This window comes from Pararge aegeria, chromosome 4 (genome assembly GCF_905163445.1).
Source record: "Pararge aegeria chromosome 4, ilParAegt1.1, whole genome shotgun sequence".
Lineage (NCBI taxonomy): Eukaryota > Metazoa > Arthropoda > Insecta > Lepidoptera > Nymphalidae > Pararge > Pararge aegeria.
The window spans coordinates 16,409,157-16,431,669 of NC_053183.1; the positions used below are offsets into that span (position 1 = coordinate 16,409,157).

At 35.2% G+C, this 22,513-nt stretch overlaps 1 protein-coding gene and 1 long non-coding RNA gene across 2 annotated transcripts; one reads left to right on the forward strand and one right to left on the reverse strand.

Moving 5' to 3' along the window:
- The first annotated feature begins 572 nt into the window (after window positions 1-572).
- On the forward strand, window positions 573-17,639 carry LOC120637548 (gustatory receptor 5a for trehalose-like). Its single transcript, XM_039909373.1, has 10 exons — window positions 573-643; window positions 1,484-1,602; window positions 4,161-4,340; window positions 6,396-6,544; window positions 9,153-9,275; window positions 10,107-10,261; window positions 10,871-10,915; window positions 12,360-12,531; window positions 13,852-13,941; window positions 17,523-17,639. The coding sequence occupies exons 1-10, from the start codon at window positions 588-590 to the stop codon at window positions 17,637-17,639; spliced, it is 1,206 nt and encodes a 401-aa protein (XP_039765307.1). The 5' UTR covers window positions 573-587.
- Window positions 17,640-20,068: 2,429 nt separating this feature from the next.
- LOC120623306 lies at window positions 20,069-22,305 on the reverse strand. The gene is made up of 3 exons (XR_005658703.1): window positions 22,247-22,305; window positions 20,830-21,021; window positions 20,069-20,227 (listed from the first exon to the last, which is right to left on the reverse strand). It is a non-coding gene; the product is annotated as an uncharacterized LOC120623306 (long non-coding RNA).
- Between the last annotated feature and the right edge of the window lie 208 nt (window positions 22,306-22,513).

Consider the following 22,513-nt stretch of genomic DNA (forward strand, 5'->3'; position numbering starts at 1 on the left):
ACCTTCCTTGGCAAATGGGCTATCCGAGTTTAAAGGAGCCCTTGACTGTAACCGCTTTATCACTGTCACCAGTTGACAGTGATAATGCAGTCTAAGATAGTAGCTGGAAAATGTCAGGGCAGTAATTAGCCCATACCCTAAACGCTTTCTGTAAGACATCGTACCGGAACGCTAAATCGCACTTGTTATCCGCTTTTGGAACTTGTTAACAGGTTTTTAGATATGTTTACGGTTATAGATCCTGTAGGATCAACATTTCTTAAATATAGTTCAACGGGTACATACCACGATAATATTTTAGGATTTGTCGATATTTCGACCCAGTTGCATGGATCGTGGCCTCGACAGGACTGCCCAGGTTAGAGATTTCACATTTCACACGACGCCGTAATCGTACCCGTTAAACTATATTTAAGAAACGTTGAATAACCACGAAAATCTAAGTTTAAAATCTGTAGGATTAAGTTACATTTTTTGATGGTATTTCTCAATTTTTAGAAAACAAAGTCGGCGTGTCGGATTTCAAATCGTCAAAGCACCGTGGCACATTTCAAGAGTCGTTGCGGCTAACCTTAATTATCGGGCAAATGTTTTCGCTTTTACCAGTAGAGGGAGTGTGCAGTAAAAAAGCTTCTTATGTCAAGTGAGTAGATTATTGTTTAATTTGTTACGATGTAAGGTTCTACTCTCGGCGACCTGTTTCATATATAAGATACGATACAATTTTAAAGCAATATACTGTCATGGAATATTTTTTTTTTGCTATTAATAATTGCCGATGGTCCACTCGATGGTAAGTGAAAAACCGTCGCCTATAAACATAGCAACATTCACAGGGCATGCAAGGAGAATGTCCTGCAATATGCTACTATGTGTCCATCAGTTTGAGGCGTAGATGCTAAGCCTCATGTGACTCTAATCACGCCCTTCAGAGCAGCAGCGGCAGAAATAAGCATCATAAAAAGCTTAAAACATAGTATTTTAAAACTAAAATAACTTGACCACAATCTCACCTGATGGAAAGTCTAGATGTAGCCTAAGATTGGACACGCTTGCCTAAAAGATGCGTATTCACTCTTGTTTTAAAGATACCCAGGTTTTAAGAATTAGGTAACACAGCACTCGGAAGGGTGTTCCGAACCCCAACCATGTGTATAAGAAAAGAGATGTAAATCGCTTCGTGCGAATTTTTGGGATATTAAGAACATAGGGGTGAAAACCCGCCCAGTGCCTTGCACTGCGATGGTAGATATAAAACTATTAATATGAATACAGGTTTGAAACTCATCAAGTTATGTATCCATACATATTATTATACTATTACATGCATACATTAGAGTCTATCACTCTCATTCGTTGGTTTTTCTTACTTGTCTATAAAAAAATCTATATTTCTATAAATAATACTGTTCTTTATAAAATGGCAATGATTAAAAAAAATATATATATATAAAAAGGAACCGTTACGATCTGTTAATTTCAGATTTACTTGGTCATCGTGGAAGTGTTCTTATTTATTTCTCTCCTTGATGGGACAATCTTTTATCACGATTATGTGTATCCATCAAGCAACACATTCTACGACGTCATTAAAAGGCACAAGTACGTACTCATTTTTTTTCTTTATCTATCTAAATTCTTTACAGCGTATTCAGTATATTTTTATTACGATGGGGAAAACGTTCCAAAACGCGAGGAATTTATTTATGTAGTACCAACAATAAAAATTAACAGGACGTGCACAAGGACGCATATACATTTTTATCAACGATTTTTGTAGCTCCAGTCCATTTATGATTTCTAACCATAAATGTATGTAATGTTCTCATTATTTTGAATACCCTACAGGTAGTGGCGTGCATAGAGGGTATGCACAGGACATGCAAATGAAATAAAATTAAGAAAATCTCCAGTACGAGTTATAAATATTTAAGGGTAGAATTTTTTTATAACTCTTACAATGCTGCTGGACATAGGTCTTTGTAGGGATTTCCGAATACCACGAATTCGGAAATCCCTACAAAGACCTATGTCCAGCAATGGACGTCTATTGATATGATGATGATGATGATTTATCTACCAGTTGAAATTTTATTTAAAGACAGTCTTGTCGATCTAGAGCCCTCGCTTGATACCTGGCGACATGTACGCGCTCAGGTAGTCAGCTAATTCGGAAGTTGCTGATTTTGTTCACCAAAAATACTTTCGCACTTGTTAAGGGATGAGTTGCTGCTGAATAAAAAGGCAACAACAAAAGCGGGCTACAGCTTCGTGGTTGGCTTAGTAAAGAGTCATTCTTCAAAATAAAAGAACTTTTCGTGCGCAAAACTAATCTCTTTTAACTTTTTTCTCTCTATATATTAATAGATATTAATAGGTGAAGCAAAAACTTTGCACCCCTTTGACGGAGGAGTATGAAATATCCCACACTTATAGGAGTGCAGAATGCTCATATTTTTTAAGAAAGACTAATTAACAGTGCAGCTTTGGTGAAATATGTGATTAAATAAACAAATTCTTTTTCAATAGATCCTTATTAATGTTAAAATTTGTAATTTAAATTAATTTTGGTCGAAAAATCATTAATAATTTCTAGCGCTCTCTTTCTCCGGCTCGGTTGTTCTATTTTTTATTATTTATCGCTTCGAACCTCGGGCATATCCCAAAAATGAAAAGCCATGTTTATATGAAACATTTAGGGGTGTGAGGTCCCATTTACCATATTGCCTAACACAGAGAGTGTTTCTAACATATCGAAAATAGTTACAAGTTTCAAAGTTGCGGTCTAATCCTGTAAAGCAAATAGTTCTTGATGCAACTTAAACTGTGAAAGTGCGCTGGAACTTGGTATTCTAGTTAGTACAATATAGTGAATTTCAACTTGACCGTTTCCTTGCATAATCTAAAGTGTGCGGTTTCATGCAGTACTTGGACGTTCATTAATGTTTGAATGAGAGCAAAAGGTTAAATTAGCGCTGAGGAAAAATTCTTCTGTGATTTTTACGTTAGATAATATATTGAAATGGGGAGTCAGTCTGGGGTCTTAAACACAGAAAAGAGGTTTTGAGGTGCAAATTTAGGGTTTTTATTTTGGTGAATTCAGGGTATTTTGGTTGGTTCTGGTTTAATCCGGTTTAATCCGGTGGCCGCGTTTCAGTCAATAAGTATTCCAGTATAATTAGGGGTATAGGTAAAAGAAGCTGCTATTCCCTTTTCTAGTAAATTGACACTCACTATGACGTCCAAGTGCCAACTCCGCACAAAACAACAAGCATTGGAGAAGCATCAAGATATTTTTGTTTTAATATTAGCCTTATAATTCAATAATTAGATATATTTTGTACTCAGTACTATATAACCAGTGAGTATGTATCCATAACAAAAACCATTTTAGATTTCTTCTAATGTTAATTTTTTAAATCACCCCTACATTGAAGTTAAAAAAACAAACAATGTGGTCAAAAAGGGTTTGCTGTCTTTACATTACCTAACGATATGGCGCCACAAAGATCCTGCATCGCGCTAGCGAAGTTTTCATAAACAATGACCATATATACCACCTTTTGACGGCCGATTGGCGCAGTTTGCAGCGACCCTGCTTTCTGAGTCAAAGGCCGTGGGTTCGATTCCCACTACTGGAAAATGTTTGTGTGATGAGCATGAATGTTTTTCAGTGTCTGGGTGTTTATATGTATATTCTAAGTATATATGTATATTATATATAAAAATATTCATCAGTCATCTTAGTACCCATAACACAAGTTACGCTTAAAATTGGGGCTAAAGGGCGATGTGTGTATTGTCGTAGTATATTTATTTATTTATTTATTTACCACCTTCAAAGATCTATGGTTGAACACCCGCTCGGAGGATAATCCTCCAAATATTGGATATAAGCAGGCGTTACTTTGCAGAATTCCATGATAATTAAGTTCAATTTGCCATACTCCGCGAAAAGCAGAAGAATCTGGTGTAATTTATAACCTTCTAAATCCTTATACTCCACACCGAATAGATCTTCGGCAATGTATTCTCTACGCACGTTTCGCCCCGGACAATTATACCTTACATGCAAGTAACAACTACACAAAGTGATGATAGAGAACGCGTTTGCTTAGACTGTTCACCCTATATGCAAAATAAATTGTTAATATTTCCAGCACCAATAATCTTCTACGCTACGGCATGCATTACAATGCTAACGTTTCTTCGCGTCGCAACTATGTGGCCGGAACTCGTTCATCACATAGCTCGTGTTGAGGACTTAGACCCGAGCAGTGACAAGAGTCTCACCTACAAGTGTAACGCTACTTGTGCCGTTGTACTGACTTTAGCTTTAAGTAAGTGCCTATAAATTCTATTAAATATCACTTGCTTCACCACGAAGGAAACCTGCATGCTTGAGAGTTCTTCATAATATTCTCAAGGGCGTGTAAGATCGACCACGCCATACTCAAACAGTGTGTACTACGGCTTAAACCCTTCTCATTTATGCCGGTAATAGAAGTGCTACTTGTGTTTCAACATTTTCGTCACCAATTCTCTTATTGTTAACTGAACTGCCAACGTTCAGATATCATTAATTTCACATAAGAGAACTGCTTATATTGTTGCTAATCCATCTCCAAAATGGAGAGGGTTCTTAAGTTGACACAAATAGATGTGTCCACACTCATGGAGTTTAATATTTATCTCGCCCCTTTAACTGTAAAATGTTGGTAACTGTTTTAAGAAGCCTTATGAATATTGCATAGGCCGCACATCTGATGCATGTAAATATTTGTTGTGATGTATTTAAGTAATTTTACGAACATAATGATAACATTTAGTTTACTGATTTGAACGATGCTTTATTAAAAGAAAAATAATTCAGCGCACGTACCCAAAATGTAGCAAATGACCTAAGAACAATAAATAGAAAAGACAATATGACAGATAGAAATTGGAAACGGATTAGCAACAAAAGGTTAACTAGCTAAAATCATATTTTAATTCGAAATGAATGAATAAAAAACTCCATTGCTTTATGATATGGTGTCAAATAAAACATTGAAGAAAATAATTCAAACTATGGTTGAAATTCAGAAGATCTTTCTGAATTTAAACCATGGTTATCTCCAGAATCGTCAAATATATTATCCCAGCTTCATAAAACAGTTTTAACGCGTTCCACAGATACTTGAGTCTTCCAATATCTCATCTAGGAATTTATGACAGCACTTCAAGAGTTGTAAACCATGCGTGCCCGACTTTACTACAGTAAAAAAAGATTTTATGATACATTACTTGGTAAAATAATTTTGGTGCGAAAAGATTGATTTTGAATAACACCCTATTCCCAGGTCAAAGAAACTTTTTGTTGCCATTTTGACATAAGTAAAATTTAATGAGTGCTCTAATTAGAATCGTCTATTGGAGCCAGATAAGAAAAGAGTAACTACAGACAGTACAGTAACTATATTATCGCAGTCCAAATTCTTGCTCGATAGATGCAGTTAAAGGATCGCAAAGCAAAATGACATATAAACTATGACAATCTTCTAACCATTGATTTAATATGTTACTATCGGTTACAACTGTCAGCTTTTTAAATGGAGTAGGTGTGGTGGCCCTGGTGTAGCAGTGAGCGTCGTGGTTTTAAGTTGGAGGTCCAGGGTTCGATTCCCGGTCCGGGACAATTTAGGAATTTATTGTTTCCGGGTTTTCTCTGGTCTACAGACCAAAAGACGTGCCGCTTAAGCGTTCCGGTACGATGTCGCGTTGAAACCGATCAAGAGTATCGAGAAACCCATATTACTGCCATACTCCTTAGAAGGATAGCCGCTACCATTTTAAACGGCATCATTATTTATCATTAGGTGAGATTTCAGTCCAGGGCTAACTTGCAGTCGAATGAATATTTAAATAAAATACTATGTTAGGATCTAGGATACAGTCATGATAATGATGACCAGGAAATAAATAAACTGAAAATTACTCTTTGGCTTAATTATTGGCATTACCTATAGACATTACCTCTTATTAAGACTAGCTGTTTTACATAAAAATATACCAATTTAGGAATTTATTACTTACGGACTTTATCTGGTAAAAAATAAATAAATGGAATGCTAATGGCTGGACCTATTCCATGACGGGTGGACAGCATTGTTCCATGAATTGTTGAGTAACTCTGAGAATGTTGAATATCCTTTACTTCAATCGCAGAGTATGACTTTAGTAAACTATAATAATATCATGTCTTTTATAATGTTTAATGTTATCTTTCATTCATTTGTCTTATCGTTATCCATAAATTATGTAGTTCTATCTAATTAGTGTAAGTGACCATGCCGTACTAACAAGATGTAAAATAAATAAATCTACAATAATATCATAATTTTTATTGTTTCCAGTAGAACATCTTCTGTCCTTATTATCTGCGACCACCGAGGCATTTATGTGTTACGAGCATGAATCTTCTTACAGGGGTTTTGTCAGACATTTCTACCCGTGGGTGTTCAATTATTTACCATATTCTATCTGGCTGGGAATTTTTACACAGGTAACTAATTTAACTTGCTTTATCGACTAAATAAATTACTATACTGCCATCTAGCCTTAAAGTAAGTGCAGCTTGTCTTATGGGTACTAAGATGATTGATGAATATTTTTTTGAATAATATACATAAAAACTTATAATGTTTAGATACATCCAGACACTGAAACACATTAATTTTCATCACACAAACATTTTCCAGTTGTGGTAATCGAACCCAGCAAACTGGACTCAGTTGGACTCAGAAAGCAGGGTCGCTGCCCACTGCGGCAATCGGCCGCCAAAGATAGGTTAACGAAGGTACCGACCGGTAAATTCGTCGACCTAAAACAACAACAACACCAAGCGGTTTAACAAAAAGAGTTTTTATAAGATAATTTCAACGCAAAACAAGGGGACACTAAACGCTTAGTTTTAAATATCTTAATAAAAAACAAATAAGAAAGCTGAAGTCTTCAAATACATTTTTGGCATTTACGTTTAAAAGAAGGAATTTTGGATTAAACCACATCAATTCTAAAGGTGCAATTATAGTTACTTTTGTTATCGTAATAAATTCGGATTTGTATTTATAGAACAATTTTATTTTATACATATTTCAGAGTACTACTGCAGCTATTGAAACATTGACTTAGTATACACTTAGGTAGGATATTCATCATAATCATATAAACCCATTACTAGCTCACTACAGGACACAGGTCTCTTTCCACAATGAGTAGGGTTTAGATTGAAGTCCACCACGCTGGCCCAACACGGATTGGTTGACTCCACGCCATTGAGAACATTAAAGAAAACTCACAGGCACGCAGGTATCCTCACAATGTTTACCTTCACCGTTGAAGCAAGTGATATTTTAATTTCTTACAGCGTACATAACTTTGAGGTGCGTGCTGGGATTCGAAACTCGGCCCCCTGAGAGTGAAGCCTAAGTCCTAACCACTAGGCCATAACCGCTTCCCTGCCTGTATATGTACTCTCACACTATCCAAACCAATAACCACAGATCAACCATGAAGTTAGGAATACAAATACCTATTTTATGATCTCGTAAACCGAATTCTGTCGTGACTTAAATATTGCTGGAGTAATAACGTCACCCTGCCGAAAATAGACGTTTAACTGCCACAGATAACATTAAATTGTAACTTTCCACAGAAATACTATATTTTATTAACGTTATTTCTGAATTTCTCTTGTCTTGTAATTGCCCTAAATTGTCTTTGTGTTCCACAGTAATCTTGGTATATTAACGAATGCCTATCATCATTTTATATTTAGAATATAGTGTCTACTCTCTGACACATTTATTAGAGTACTAGCTGTCTATCTTGACGTGGGATATATCCACTTTTTTTTTTGTTTTTTTATAACCCATAGGAACGGTTTGCTTTCGGTGGCTAAAACGTACCCTGTGTCCCGTTACACTTTTTCAAGATCTACTGACAGTGGCGTGCATAGAGGGTATGCATAGGGTATGCAGATTAAAGAAAATAAAGAAATTCTCCAGTGAGAGTTATAAAAAATTTAAGAATGGGCGTTGTAAAATGTTATAAAATGCCTACTCTTACTAGAGTTTTTCTTCATATTATATCATCTGCATACTCTGTGCATACCTTCTATGCATGCCACTGCCTACTGACTATGTACGTACCAAAGGTAATCTCTTTAACCTTGCGGAATCAGTACCGCGATCTTTTCCGGGTATTTTTCCGTCAACCTTCGGACACCCGCAAAAGCTAAACAAAAAAGCGGAAACTCCCAATATCAAATAATGCCTAAACTTTGCTCACATATAACATCCGAAACGGATTCCAACAATCCGGATACACGTGAAAGTGGGTCGAAGGACAAAGAATATCTTATAAGTGATCATGGTATAAAGGATTGAGCGTCGAATCTCAATATAAATCTTCTTACAGATTAAGCCACTGAGTGAAATTTATTACTGGATAGAACAGTTTTATCAGTTTAAATGTCATTTGTTCTGGTTTAGCTAGATTTACTTCGTTTGAAGACGGTTATGTGTAGTTTTACACGACGACCCATATTATTATTTTTAGTGCTCATGTATCTATTTATTTATTTATTTATTAAGAGCACTAACAACATGCATATAACACGTTTTTAAACATAGCATACACATAAACACATGGACTGATATGCACGTCAATTACAAGTGCACAGAGAATAATTTTCGGAACCGACAGGATTTGAACCTGCGACTCTCTGGCAATCGCGGCTTGAGCGCTTTCTCCAATTAAGCTACGGCTCTCCTACCATCGATGCAGAAATTAATATATACCTTTCACATCAGTATTATAGCGACTGTAGCGTCATCTAGTAGGAAACGTTGCAGTTTCGATATACTTTGTCAAAGGTCCATATTACAATGAGACTCGTTTGAAACAAGAGATGACACATTGCTTTTTTACAATTGGAGAACGCGCTCAGGCCGGCAGGCTCACACTAAAGCTGTGGGTGATTCATGGAAGATATCGATGCCAGGTATCTTTTTGGATAACTCCATCTGAGCTTATTTAATCCACAATCACTTTCAATACCTGAAGCATTATGTCAATCTCATACTAAGTAATGGTTAATCTTGTTTCAGTTTCTCCACTTCCAGTCGACATTCATTTGGAACTTTTCGGACTTGTTTGTGATTTGTATGAGCTATTACTTGACTTTTCGATTAAATCACGTAAATAGGAAGTTGCTGACTGCCCAGGGAAAGGTACTAAGCATTTTGTTACGTTACGAATTTTATCTTCATTAATATAGAAATGTTTAAGTATTTTTTTTACTTCTCATTCCAGTTTTGAAATATCCAAATATCAATCGCGTCCAATAGCTAGAGCAGTATATTGAAATGTAGAATTAGGTTTCGGATAAATAATTGCAAACGGCGTCGATAAAACTACATGTAGAAGGTCTTCTGTCATGAGGACAGTAAAATAGAGGTTGGCAATTGGTTGGCATTCAATTAGGGTTCATCGATACTGGTTGCAGCTACAGTAGCAGATTTCGGTCGGACCGCTCGGCGTGCCTATTCTATACTTCTATGCCCGGTTCAGTTAAATAATAACTGTGGTTCGCGAATGTTTGAGTGATTTGCAGTGTATCAGTGCCGGGTGATAGTGACGTTAAGTAAATTAATACTCCTATGAATATTTAAGTTATACAATGTTATAACCGCTATAGTTACCTTAGTAGCAGGTAGGCTCGTAATATGTAAGTAATATTTTGGGATAAGTTAAACTTTAGCTTGGACTTCTAGATAATCGGATCTGATAAACGTTTAGCGGGCGTGGGAGTATGGGTAGCGTATGGGCAGCTATTAGTACGATTCGATATCTAAACTAGGCTTAAAAAGCAGACATATGCGTCTAAAGTATCTGTGTGTAAGCCAATAGGTAGGTAGTAACCCATAGGTTGGTATATCGAATTTAAATTTTGTAAAATTCAAGATGCTGTGTGTTAAGTAAAACAAATAAAGAAATAAGGAGACACACTTTCGCATTACTCATAATAATAATAAATAATATTTATTGACTTGTTGTGCTAGTATTTTCCAGAGACATTCTGGCGATCAAGTCGCGAGGACTACGGCCGCGCGGTGCAACTGGTCAGGAAAGTGGATGACGCCATTAGTGGAGTTATTTTTATATCCTTCGCCAACAATCTCTTCTTCATCTGCTTGCAGTTGTTCAACACGTTGGAGTAAATATCTTTATCTTTATTTTAACATAAGTTTCACTCGGACGTTTGTCCTCAGAGTCAAAGCAAGTGTTAAAAACACTCTTTTTTAGGTTGGTAGGTTGTAACTATCAAAATAGGAAACTCAATAATAAAGTAAGTGTTAATGAAAACCGAAATAATACTTCACATGCTTTAGAGTTAATTTATGTACTGTTTCTGATACTTACCTGTGAAACCGAAAACCTAATAGTCTTTGAGTTTAGTTTGAGTCTGAATAGTTTTTACTGAAGGAAATCAGATACAGCCCTAACATCACATGCAAAATTATAATCATGTGACTCCTGTCATTTTATAAGGGTCAGCGTTGCGTAGAATAGGTACTATGCCCGTGTCGGTTTATTATCTTCAATAGGGTTGTCATAAGTAAACACTTAGAATGTTTTTAATTAGTTAATATGAAAAATATGCTTCTTTTGATTTAATATTTTTACTGGGTGATTCAGTACCTAGTTTTCTTATGCATGCTTCAATATTATTTCTTAATTCGATTACACGTTGTATAGTATAGTATACTTAATGTATTAGATATATATGTGAAATTAGAAATAATGTGAAGGCATTTTGTTGCAGGGACGGGATAAGCGGTGTGGGCGAATGTTCAAGCAAAACTAAAGGGTAAGTTGGAAATGTTAAAACCTTAGGGAAACCAATGACACGAATATATTCTTTCTCTTGTAAGTAAAAACAATATTATTTTATAACGATAATTTAATTAAATAATAACTATTAATAATTTTATCAAAACGATTCATTATTGTTGGATAGTTCGAAATTTCTCAAAAAAAAACTCTTCGGAAATGTGTCGCTTAAAAAACATAAAAGTAATAGCAAATATTTGAGTAAAGTTATTTACTGAAGCCATTTTTTTTCAATTTTTCACCACTAGGTGCAATAAATATAGGTGCTATACATATAAATAAGGTACGAATGTTTCTCTGGGAATCCAAAATTTATCTTTAAATATCAAAGAAACTTGGTATTAAGTTTATATTTGTAAGAACTCGCTGAACTCTGGAAATATTAAATCTTTATTGTAGTTTATATAATTTATTTGATTTAATCCTCGAGCAATACTTCCAATACAGGGGTAATGTTTAAGTTAGCGGAAGAAACGTGGTTTCGCGGGGGATTGTTTATTAGGTAGAACTAGTAAGAAAAGAAGTAGTACAATACAATTATAATGCATCTGTGATAACTTGCAAATAGTTGAACATTTGCTATACGACCCACTTTGCATGTTGAATGTCCATTGTAAATAAATAAATAAATTGATACAAAAAAAAAGAGTACCGAACAGTAAAAAAACCGAGAACTCGGCTTAAAAATATTTGAAATTATCTAATCCGGTCCTGCGCGTACCGCAGTGCAATATATGAGGTACAGGTATTTTTTTCGATTTAATGAAATATTTGTTTCCTACTCACATAACTTTTTTAATCAGAGGGTGGAGGGCTGCTATAGTAATATTGTTTTTAAACTGTATTATGTCGTAAGCTAAGAGTGATTATAAGCATGGTTATCGAATTAGTGTAATGTAAACACAATAGTGTTTATTGTTATTAATAAAACAATCTAGCATATTTTTGCGTCAACTCCTACACGAAGTTCTTAAATAGTACCTCTAGTTGTGAACTCAGCCAATTTGCAATAATTCAAGTAGGTCTTCATTGCCAGTAAGCATCTACGCAACAGAAATAATTTCAACCCACTTGCCAGTATTTTTTATGCGTAAGCATTGGCTAAGCATTGGTTTTAAATCTATTATATAAGTACTTAGGAGTTACTTCATCATCATCATCATCAATTGCCTAAAAGATACCACTGCTGGACCAAAATACTTTCCAAACGGGAGGGATTGCTTATAATCACCAGAGTTAATGATCGCCGTAGATGGTAAAAGTACCTAAAGTAGTCCGTTTGCCGTCTCGTAAGACGGGGTCTTACCACCCACTACCCACGGGTGACCCATCTACCCAAGACGATGGGTGGTGACAACAGTATTCTAGTCTGTCGTGAAGCGGAGGGGTAACTAGCTGAACATCAAATGTATTCCCAACAGGAAAAACAGTCTACTCAGAGGTTACGAAGCAGCTTTATACTTTCTGTTCTCACTCACGTACCTCATCACTCGATCAGTTGCCGTGTCTCTGATAGCATCACAAGTGAACACAGCTTCCTCGGTTCCAGCTCCGGTTTTGTATGATGTGCCCTCACCAGTGTATTGTATTGAGGTATGTATAGTAATGTGGAGAAAATAAATATCTTATATCGTCAGGTATCAATTTCCTCACAGCGTTATCATTTTTCTATCAATACAGTTTCTCATCCTCTCAGTCCCAATGCTGGGAATAGCCAGATGGCAACCGTCGTGCGATGGCTTAGCGTGCTCCTCGAAGAACGTTGGTTGACAAATTTTTGTCTCATCTGGAATCGACCTTGAAATTCATGATCTGCTTACAATTAGACCCAGCAGTTTTCACACAGAAGGCACAACTTCCGGAAGGTCATAATATTTTTGTTACCTACCTGGTGGGTTGTTCAATCAGAGATATCAATTGTACCCTTTTTTGAAAGAATTAGCCACTGTCCAACCAATGCTTTGAAAAGTATGGCGAGCCGTTAGTCTCGGTTATATCAATCACATGTGATATTAATAACCTTTTATACCCGGATTAAACATAAGAGCAGTTTGTCGGCGCAGACCTGTTTCCAACAGAGGAATTATCATTCCACTACTAATTATCTCTTTACTGGATCTTAACTGGTTAAAAGTGACTATACAGTCAAATGATAACGAACTAATCTTGTAGGAGTATAGCAGTGACATCCAACCTGATCGGTTTCTTCGTGGCCAGCTAAATAGGCGACGTCTTTGTTGGTAGCTGAAAACTCCCACCAGACCAGACAAAACAATTTCACAAACAATAAATTAATTTCCCCTACCGGTGATAGCCCGGGACCTCCCACTAATAAAAATAAACACACCCGTCTAGACAGCTGTTCTGTTCAGGTGTTTTTCTGAAACAGAATTTTGCCAGCAATGACCCATTAATTAAAATACATACATAACATTATTTGAAAGACTGGTTTTACAGAACAGTTGATAATAAAAATTCGAACACGATAGCTATAGTTGAATTGTCTGTAGCAAGATATATGAACCCCAAACAGTTTATAAAGAACCTGTTATAAAAGGCCAGTAGATATTGGATAGAAGCAGGCCTTACTTTGCGGAAATCCATAATATGTTATGAAAATTAAGCTTAACCTGCTATACTCCACGAACAGCAGGAGAATCTGTTTGGTGTAATTATGGTGATCTGTTTGGTGTGGAGTATACGGATTGAATAAATATAAATTACACCATACAGATTCTCCTGCTTTTCGCGGAGTATATACTGTATAGCGGAGGTTAAGGTTAATTTTCATAAGGCCAGTAGATATTTTTTCACCCCAAATAATCCTTATCTTTCATATTGCAACAAAACCCAATATCTCTATAAGTAGGAAGTCAAATCGGATCGGACGCTTATTCGATCAATTTGTTGAAGGTTCAAAGGTTTCTGGATCAAGTGAATGGGGATCATGTCGCGCTGAGTGGTCTACAATTTTTCAGCGTAACACGTGGATTGCTCCTTACCGTAAGTTAACTTGATTATGTATTTATAGAACCTAAATAAAATTATTCCGAAATCGAAATAACGCCGCCGAGTGCCGGTGAGGCACAGAAGAGATGTTAGTTCCCTTTGTGTGTTCTATCGTTGTTTGCATTGATACCTCCTTACCTGTTCTCTGACCACACCTCACAAAATATAATAAATTCCACCCTCTACATCTGGATGCCTGGTATTCCTCTACTATTCGCAATACCAGATCATTTCTACAGCGCACTTGAAAATTGTGGAACAATCTCCCTTCTGATGTGTTTCCTCCAAAATACAATTCAGGGTTATTCAAGGGGTGGATAAACAAACTCCTTAAAAGCCGGCAAAGCATCAGGGCTCCTCTGATGCTGCAGATGTTTATGGACGGTGGTGATCACTTAACATCAGGTGACCCACTTTTTCGATTGACTATTAATATAAAAAAATACACAGTAAACATTACTTGTTTGTTCTTTTTTAGGGTTTGATACCCAAAGGATAAAACGGGGCCCTATTACTAAAACTTCGATGTCAGTCCATCTGACTGTATCTCCGTCTGTCACCAGGCTAATAATCACGGTTAATAGGACAATAACCGTGATAATAAGACCGTTGAAATTTTCACACATGATGTATTTCTTTTGTCACTTTAACAACAAATTCTAAAATAACAGAATAAAATAAATATTTAAAAGAACTTCCATACAGCAGACACGATTTCTTTTGGCATTTTAGCGGTTTCCTTATCCTAAGGTTGCCTGGAAGAGATCGCTACGAAGCGATTATGCCGCCATTTGTATACTGCTTCTGTCTGTGTTTTTTTTTTCTAATTCTGTATTTTATTTTTTTGCAAATAAAGAGATAAATAAAAATGAATATCACGGTATGTTCCATACAAATGCATATATCGAAGGAACATCGATCATCGATCCATATTTATGTATATGGATCGATGTATCTTTGTTCCCAAGTCCGACTGAGCCATGTTTTAATTGTTATAATTGACTGACCCTGATCGTAGTACAAAAAAAACATTGCTTGTAAACAAGAGAGTAAGTCAAAATTGTAGCCATGTGTCCATCAACTTAAGGCGTAGGTATTAAGCTTCATGCCCCTATACCCAGATATAAGCGTTGCCGTATTACTACCCGGATGAGCTCTGTTCCAAATTGTTGTGGTTTCTTGCATAGAGATAATCTTCAGTAGTAGAAGAGCTTTTTGTGACAGAGCTGGTCCGGGGAAAATGAAATGAAATGAAATGAAAATTAATTTGTTCACATAAAACAATAGCAGATAAGGCGGAGAACTTCTGTTAAGTTTAAAACCTGTGCCAGAAGATCTCGCTCTTCCATTACAAAACACATTTTTATTTCAATTTATTTATATAATACTTTATTTTTTTCTGACATGCGAGTAAAACATGCAGTGGGAGTGCAATTATGTTATGTGTACGTGCGTGTGTGTGTGTGTGAGTGTGTGTGTGTGCGTGTGTGTGTGGAAGAACTATCGCCATGCTTATTTCTCAGTTGGTCTTAAGGGTGTGGATGCCGGTGTCATTACATTCACATTAGGCTTAGAACCTAAGACTCTAATTGATGGATACAGGGCGGCATGTTTCACGACGTGCTCCTTGCTTGAAGTATTGCTGTGTTTATAGGCGAAGGTTTTCCATTTACCAAAATGTGGGCCATCTGCTTGGTACGTCAATTATAAAAAAAAAAAAAAGAGTTGAGGAGCGACAATGCTGCAAAATTCAAAAATTATAAATTCATTTATTTAAAATAGGCCTATTTTTTAAGCACTGTTTGACTCTACCGCCGTTTCGGAAGGCATATTCTTCCGAGAAGAGCTGACAATAAACAGCAGATTGCTCTTTTTCAACATAATTTTGCAGTTTACAATCTCTAGAATTTTACCTTGTGAAATATGAGAGCGGAGCGGCCTGATTCCAAGCTCTCTTTATTTTACTGAGTAGGTATTATTCTTAGGTTTTGTCTTCATACTAACATGCTTTTTATCCCGAAATCTTAATAATCCTGCTAATATTATAAATGCGGAGGTGTGTTTGTTCGTTTGTTATCTAGGTTCGGTTTCACTGCTGCCGCGATCTTAATGAATGGGCAGATATATGGGTTGAATCCTAAAAAAAATGGGCATCGGATACTTTCCTTTTAGCGCGTAACAGCACCAGTGTAACATTCCAGAGGGATTTTATAAAATCCTTGTACATGTGCGTACCTTTTACAGCCTTACAAGTTTAACGATCATGGCGAAATTTTGTTAAAGGTAGAACTTTATTGGAATATATCTTGCAAAAAGTATCCGTTAACGCTGTACAGAATAAAAGCTATATACCTATTATGTACCAAATTTTTGAGATAAATTTTTGCCACATTATTCCAATTTTCTTAAGGACGTTACTTCATATACTTCTCTCCTATTCAAAATTCATATTCTGCTGCTTTCTCTTTGCGAATATATGTTTCAAATCGATCCAGTACTTTCGGAGCCTATTAAAAACAAACTAACTAACAAACATCAAAATCTTTCCTCTTTATAATATTAGTATAGATATTAAGAAGACGCGAGAAAACGCTAGTGAAACTATAAAGTATCTTACCTACATTTAAACCATAATTCTTTAAGACGAATATTAAATGTCTGACTATCTAATTTCAAGAGACCCAATTAAAAATTACGGGCATTTTTCTTGTGCCTAATGAAATGAGAAAAATGCTTAATTTTATAAAGAAGAGAAATTAAGGTTAATATAATTAAAAATTCTTTAGACTGGGTTGTATATATATAATATCGAGAATGATGGAGAGCTGGCCGTTGAAGAATTCCATCATTCACCTTCCGTCCGCTATTTTACACCATACACCTCTACCCTCTGCGAAGCATTACTCGCCTGCAATTCTCCTTTGGTTACTTTATCCCCAAATGGTCGTAGCGTGATGTTTAAATAAAACACACAGTAACGTAAACGTATATACGTCAATACCCTAAAATATCTACACAAGTTTTGGATTAATTTGGAGCGTAAGCTTTTATAATGTACGGGGGTCAGTAAGAAATTTGTAAAAAGTCTTATGTTCAGAAGACATTATTTGGAAAGTAAATTATAAAAAATTTGCTCTCTTATTTTACACGGGAGCTATGGAGTTGTGCTTGATACCAATAGGAAGATCTTCCTCCGAGCAGGTGATCGTACTCGGGGACCAAGGTCTAACCATTCATCTTTGAAAGTTGTATAGTTATATTGTAAATGTTTATGAACACTTCGTTAGCGCGATGCAGGATCTTCGTGGCGCCATCTAGTATGGTTATGTGGAGACTGCCACATACTTTATCACTTTAGTTACTAGATACTATTACTACAAAGTGGTGTTGAGTTTATTTGTATAAGTAATATGTTTTGAAGCCATTGAAATTCGGAAGGTAAATTAGATATTAAAACTTTGCTTTCTGAATCTGGGAATAGGCTACCTCGGAAAAATTGCTCAATCTCATGGGAAATCAGAAATTGTATGCCGACGAAGTCCCTTAATAAAATTATGATATTTCTTTTGTTCTAGGTTGCTGGTACCATAGTGACATACGAACTAGTGATGTTTCAGTTCAACGCATCTCAACCATCTGCACCAACTATGACAACAATGTCTTACAACACAACTACTGCGTCGTCACTTTAATAAAACATATCTTTTTATAAATTTTTGTATACCTGTGTACCTATGTTGCATAAGATAAAGAATAAATATAAATATAGAGTCCTCCTTAATATCATACTTATTATGATCTTGAAATCACTTAGAATATGGTTTTTTATATTTATATATTTATAATAATGTTTATAATACTCCCTTCAATGGGAAGTTGAAATAAAGACGAAATTGCGTTTCTGCGAAAATACAAGAAACAACATTTAATGCCCTTACTTCAGGTCTTAAAAATCAAAATAATTTCTTCTTAAAATAAACTCTAAAACACCTTATTTAAATGTCACTTATATGAACTCGAGAAAAGAGTTCTTTACATATTTGTTTTATACATAAATAAATATGCTACGACAATACACACCTCGGCATCTAGCCGCAAAGTAAGCGAAGCTTGTGTTGTGGGTACTAAGATAGCTGATGAATATTTTTAGGAATATAATACTTATAATATACAGAAAAAGATCCAGACACTGAAAAACATACATGTTCATCACGCACATTTTCCAATACATTCCAAATTGTGGGACCTCACGGGGATTGAACCCACGGCTACAATGCCTGTTTTACTAAAGAACGATGGACAGAGCGTTGCCTAGGCCTAAATTATATCTACATAAATTAATGAATAATGTACGATTATATCTAAGTGTTTTAGTATACTAAGGATGTAAATACTTCTCTAGGAATCACCTAAATTACTAGGCTTCCGATTAAGCGATTCCTAGATTTAGTAAAAACAAGCATTAACCTAAGATGGAAAGTATTTGTGCTTACAGAGGGCTATGCTAGACATAAAGAAATGTAAGGTTTGGTAAATACTTATTCAATATTTTCCTTTTGGTCTTACTTGATCTGTAAATATGCACGTATAGACCTAGTATACGGTAATGCTCCTATCATCCGATCACGACATGGACTCAATTTTATTGCACCGATAACCCAGCAAATAATAATAATAATAATTTATTTGCTGGTTAGTTTAGTTAGTCAGTTATTAGAATATAAAAAGATAAATTAAATAACAAAATAATAATAATAAGTAACAGTATTGCAATATATAAATATTGCAAACTCACGTTCGTCATAATAATTACATAGTTCGTCATAGTTTATGGGTTATCTTATACCTAAACTTTACAAAATCACTACAGTTTATTTTCTATTCGCCTCATGGTGCACCGATATAACAATGCAAAGCCTTCTAGTTATGCATTTTCCTAGCACCGATATAATACTCGCAATTTGTATAGCCTTAAGTGCCATCTCGCCAAAGTGGCTTAATCAGAATTCTAACTCGACGAGCGACAGCAGGTGAAGCCCGTCCGAAACAAGCTAATTTATGTGCACTTACTTTAGTCGACACAATTGACTCCTGTTCCGAATTTTAATGTATTCCAATTTATTTTACCCCCAATCGGGTTTTACAGCACCGTAACGGCTATATACCTAATCCACCCGCCTTCTGCAATTATATGGAGCCTTTACAACCGAATTAGCGTTACCAACAAATCTACAATTACCCGGCTAAGTTTTAGTTTTTTAGTTTTAAGCTTTTTAGACCCTCGCGCGCGTTTGGAACCCTCGTAGCTTTAGGTTTAAGCTGGCAAACGAAGTTATCACCACCCCCTTAAAATTATGAAAACAAATATATATAAACGCTTCATAAGTGCCTGTTATAGGCCTAAATGAAGAAAAAAAAATTTAATTTGAATTTGCTAAGGTTGCCTGGAAGAGATCGCTGCTAAGCGATAAGACCGCCTTTCACCTGAAAATTGAGTTTAATCTGCAAAAAGCAGGATAATCTGTATGGTGTGATTTATAATTTTTTCAATCCTTATACTCCACACCAAACAGATCTTCCGCATTGTTCATTGTTTGATCTACGCATTTTTCACTCCGAAACCGGAGCATCCTCAGGAGATTTTGACTTCACATTGAATAATTGTTAAGTAAAGTAAATAATTGTTGTAAACTGTAGTCATTCAATTTCAAATTCTCCTGCTTTTCGCAGAGTGTCGCAAAAAAAGCTTATTTTTATAATATATCATGGAATTCCGCAAAGTAAGGCCTGTTTCTACCCTCTTGTACTTTCCATTGTTTTTGTTTTTTAGTGGTGTTTTTTTATTTATTTTTTATAGACGAGCGCTTGACTGCAATCACACCCGATGGTAAGCGATGATGCAGCCTAAGGTGGAGCGCGCTTGCCTAGAAGATGCCTATTCACTCTTGATTTGAAGGTGTACAAATAAAGTGTATAAATAAAATGAAAATATATTTATTGGGTTGAATTTCTCCGACAGGCAACACAACATTTCAAAATTAAATGCATTTATTGCCCAGCACAGGTCAGGTTACATATAGTTTTACATTACATTACATTTCATGAAGCCTCAAATATTTTCTATCAATAACCACATAAAATATTCTAAAGAAAGCAATTTACTTTACAATGCAAATAAAAATGTTACCAGCGCTCCTACGTAGTTTTCTTTCCATTTAGTTTATGGGCATATAAAACTGTTTGCTCTTCAAGCATCTTGTGGGGTGAACCATTTGTAAGACTGGAAATAATATATGTTTAAGTTTTTATGACGATACGTCCACAAGAGTGTGTGTATGTCCACAAGAGTGTGTATGTGTGAAGTGAACTTCTTCTTCTTCACACATACACACTCTTGTCATTTATTCATTTATTTATTTATTTATTCATAAGACACACCAGCAGTTAATTGTAACTACATTCATAAAAAAAAATATGTGTTAGAATTACAAATTCTGTCTAGTACCATTACAAATTAGTTATTTTTTTTTTCTTCTGAGTCACTTTTCTTTGTCTTGTAGGCTTGTACTTTGTATGATATAATAATTGATATATTTATTTATTTTTAATTTGTTAACTGCTCTGCTCTGTGGGTTAGGTTGTTCACATCAGCAGTCTGTGTTTTTTTTTCCTTTCCTTTGTTGGGTTGCCTGGCAGAGATCGCTTTTTAGCGATAAGGCCGCCCATTGTATCTGTGTTTTATTATGTTGTTTTTGTTTATAATTTAATTTCTGTTAGGTGTACAATAAAGTGTATTTTCATTTCATGTCATTTGATATGATGATGAAGAGAGATCAAGTAGAAAATTTTAATAAGTTAATAATAAACAAGTATTTGTTTTACCTAAATTGTCTCTACAAATAGATCGTCTTGCGTGACACAGGTTGACGAAAAACTGATACCCTCGCTTGTATCTGCTGAACATCATGCATACTGGCTGGAAGTCGTCTTCGGGAAGATCTTGACATACCCTGCTGCAGGAGTCTTCGAATATTTGTGGCCGTAATAATCGACCTGACACTGGTGTTATTGTAACTATATATGAATTGAAAAGAGATATTATGAATTAATTCAAGGAACATAAAACTAATGCACGTTTTACTAACTATGGAGAAGTAAATAACGCCTAATAAAAGAAGATTCCTAGGCATAAATTCAACTTCCACTAATCGATTTTCACTAGGCAACTAATATAATATAACTTGTCTATGGTTCTTGCCAAAAGATATGAATAATACAAACACAAAATTACCACACGTATTTTGTGATTGTATTATCATATTTTTCATTTTTCCTATGGATTAGTGTTACTAAGAAAACCGAATTTATATTTTTTTTCATCTGTTAAATGTCAGTTTACGAGTCCTCTAAAATTTACGATGCGCCGAATTGGTAATGTAACTTTAGACGGCGCCTAACGTCGTTAGACGTCACTTTTGACTTAGTGATACATATATTTTCTCTCGGAATCTTTTCTCTAGAATTTCTAGGTTTTGTGAAATCGGGTATAAAACACTTTCGAATCTTAGAGTCAAGATAATAGATAGAGAAGACTAAAGTACTTAATAGACCTCATGAAAAATGCCTATTCCCAAGTGAGATATATCTATGATTATTTATTTATTTTATTTATTTAGAATACTTTATTGCACAAACTTAGAAACAATACACACAAAAAAATAGGTAAAAATAAAAACAATATAAAATAAAATAAAAAAATAAAGTTAAATACAGTTGTGTGCAAAGGCGGCCTTATTGCAAAAGCAATTATGTACTTCTTTCACATTCCATGTACATTCCTTCAGTCCGATATAAGGTAGGAATTTTGACTTTAGTGAAACATTGCTTAAAAGCGGGCGGGACGTTAATTATGCCATATAACTAGTAATCAGATAAATAAATAAATAAATGAATATACTATAAACGGCAGTATAGACATCGCCATCTAGTCCCAAAGTAAGCGTCACAGCGGACACTTTCGCCTCCAATTGATCTTTTTGCGCCTCCAACATGCCTGTGTTGCAGGATGTGCTCCTTGCATGCCCTGTGAAGTGTCGTTGTTTTTATAGACGATAGTTTTCCACTTATTATCAGGTAGGCAATCTGCTTAAACCGTCCATTCTCTCTAATCTCTATCGTTGCTGCAACTTCCTATTTAAGCCAGTCGGAGTCTGACTTTATCTACTACGAATTTCTATCAGTATTTTCCCTCTACAGGAAAAAATAAGAAATATAAATTACATTCATTTTTATTACTCACAATACATTAAAGTCCATATTACGGGCTTTTGAAGATACATCAAATTCAAAATATTTGAGTGAGGATTACAACAAAGCTTTTCGACCACACCAAAAAAAAAAAAAGGTATCTACATCTATTACAAGAATGACACTGGACACACTATATTTTGTTATAGCGACATAAATTCTTTAGACTAAGGTTAGTTGGTTTTTTTTAATTTTTCAATTTCAGTATAACTATAACTCTGTAAGAGGAAAAATATTGCATATTCTTCAAACAGCAAAA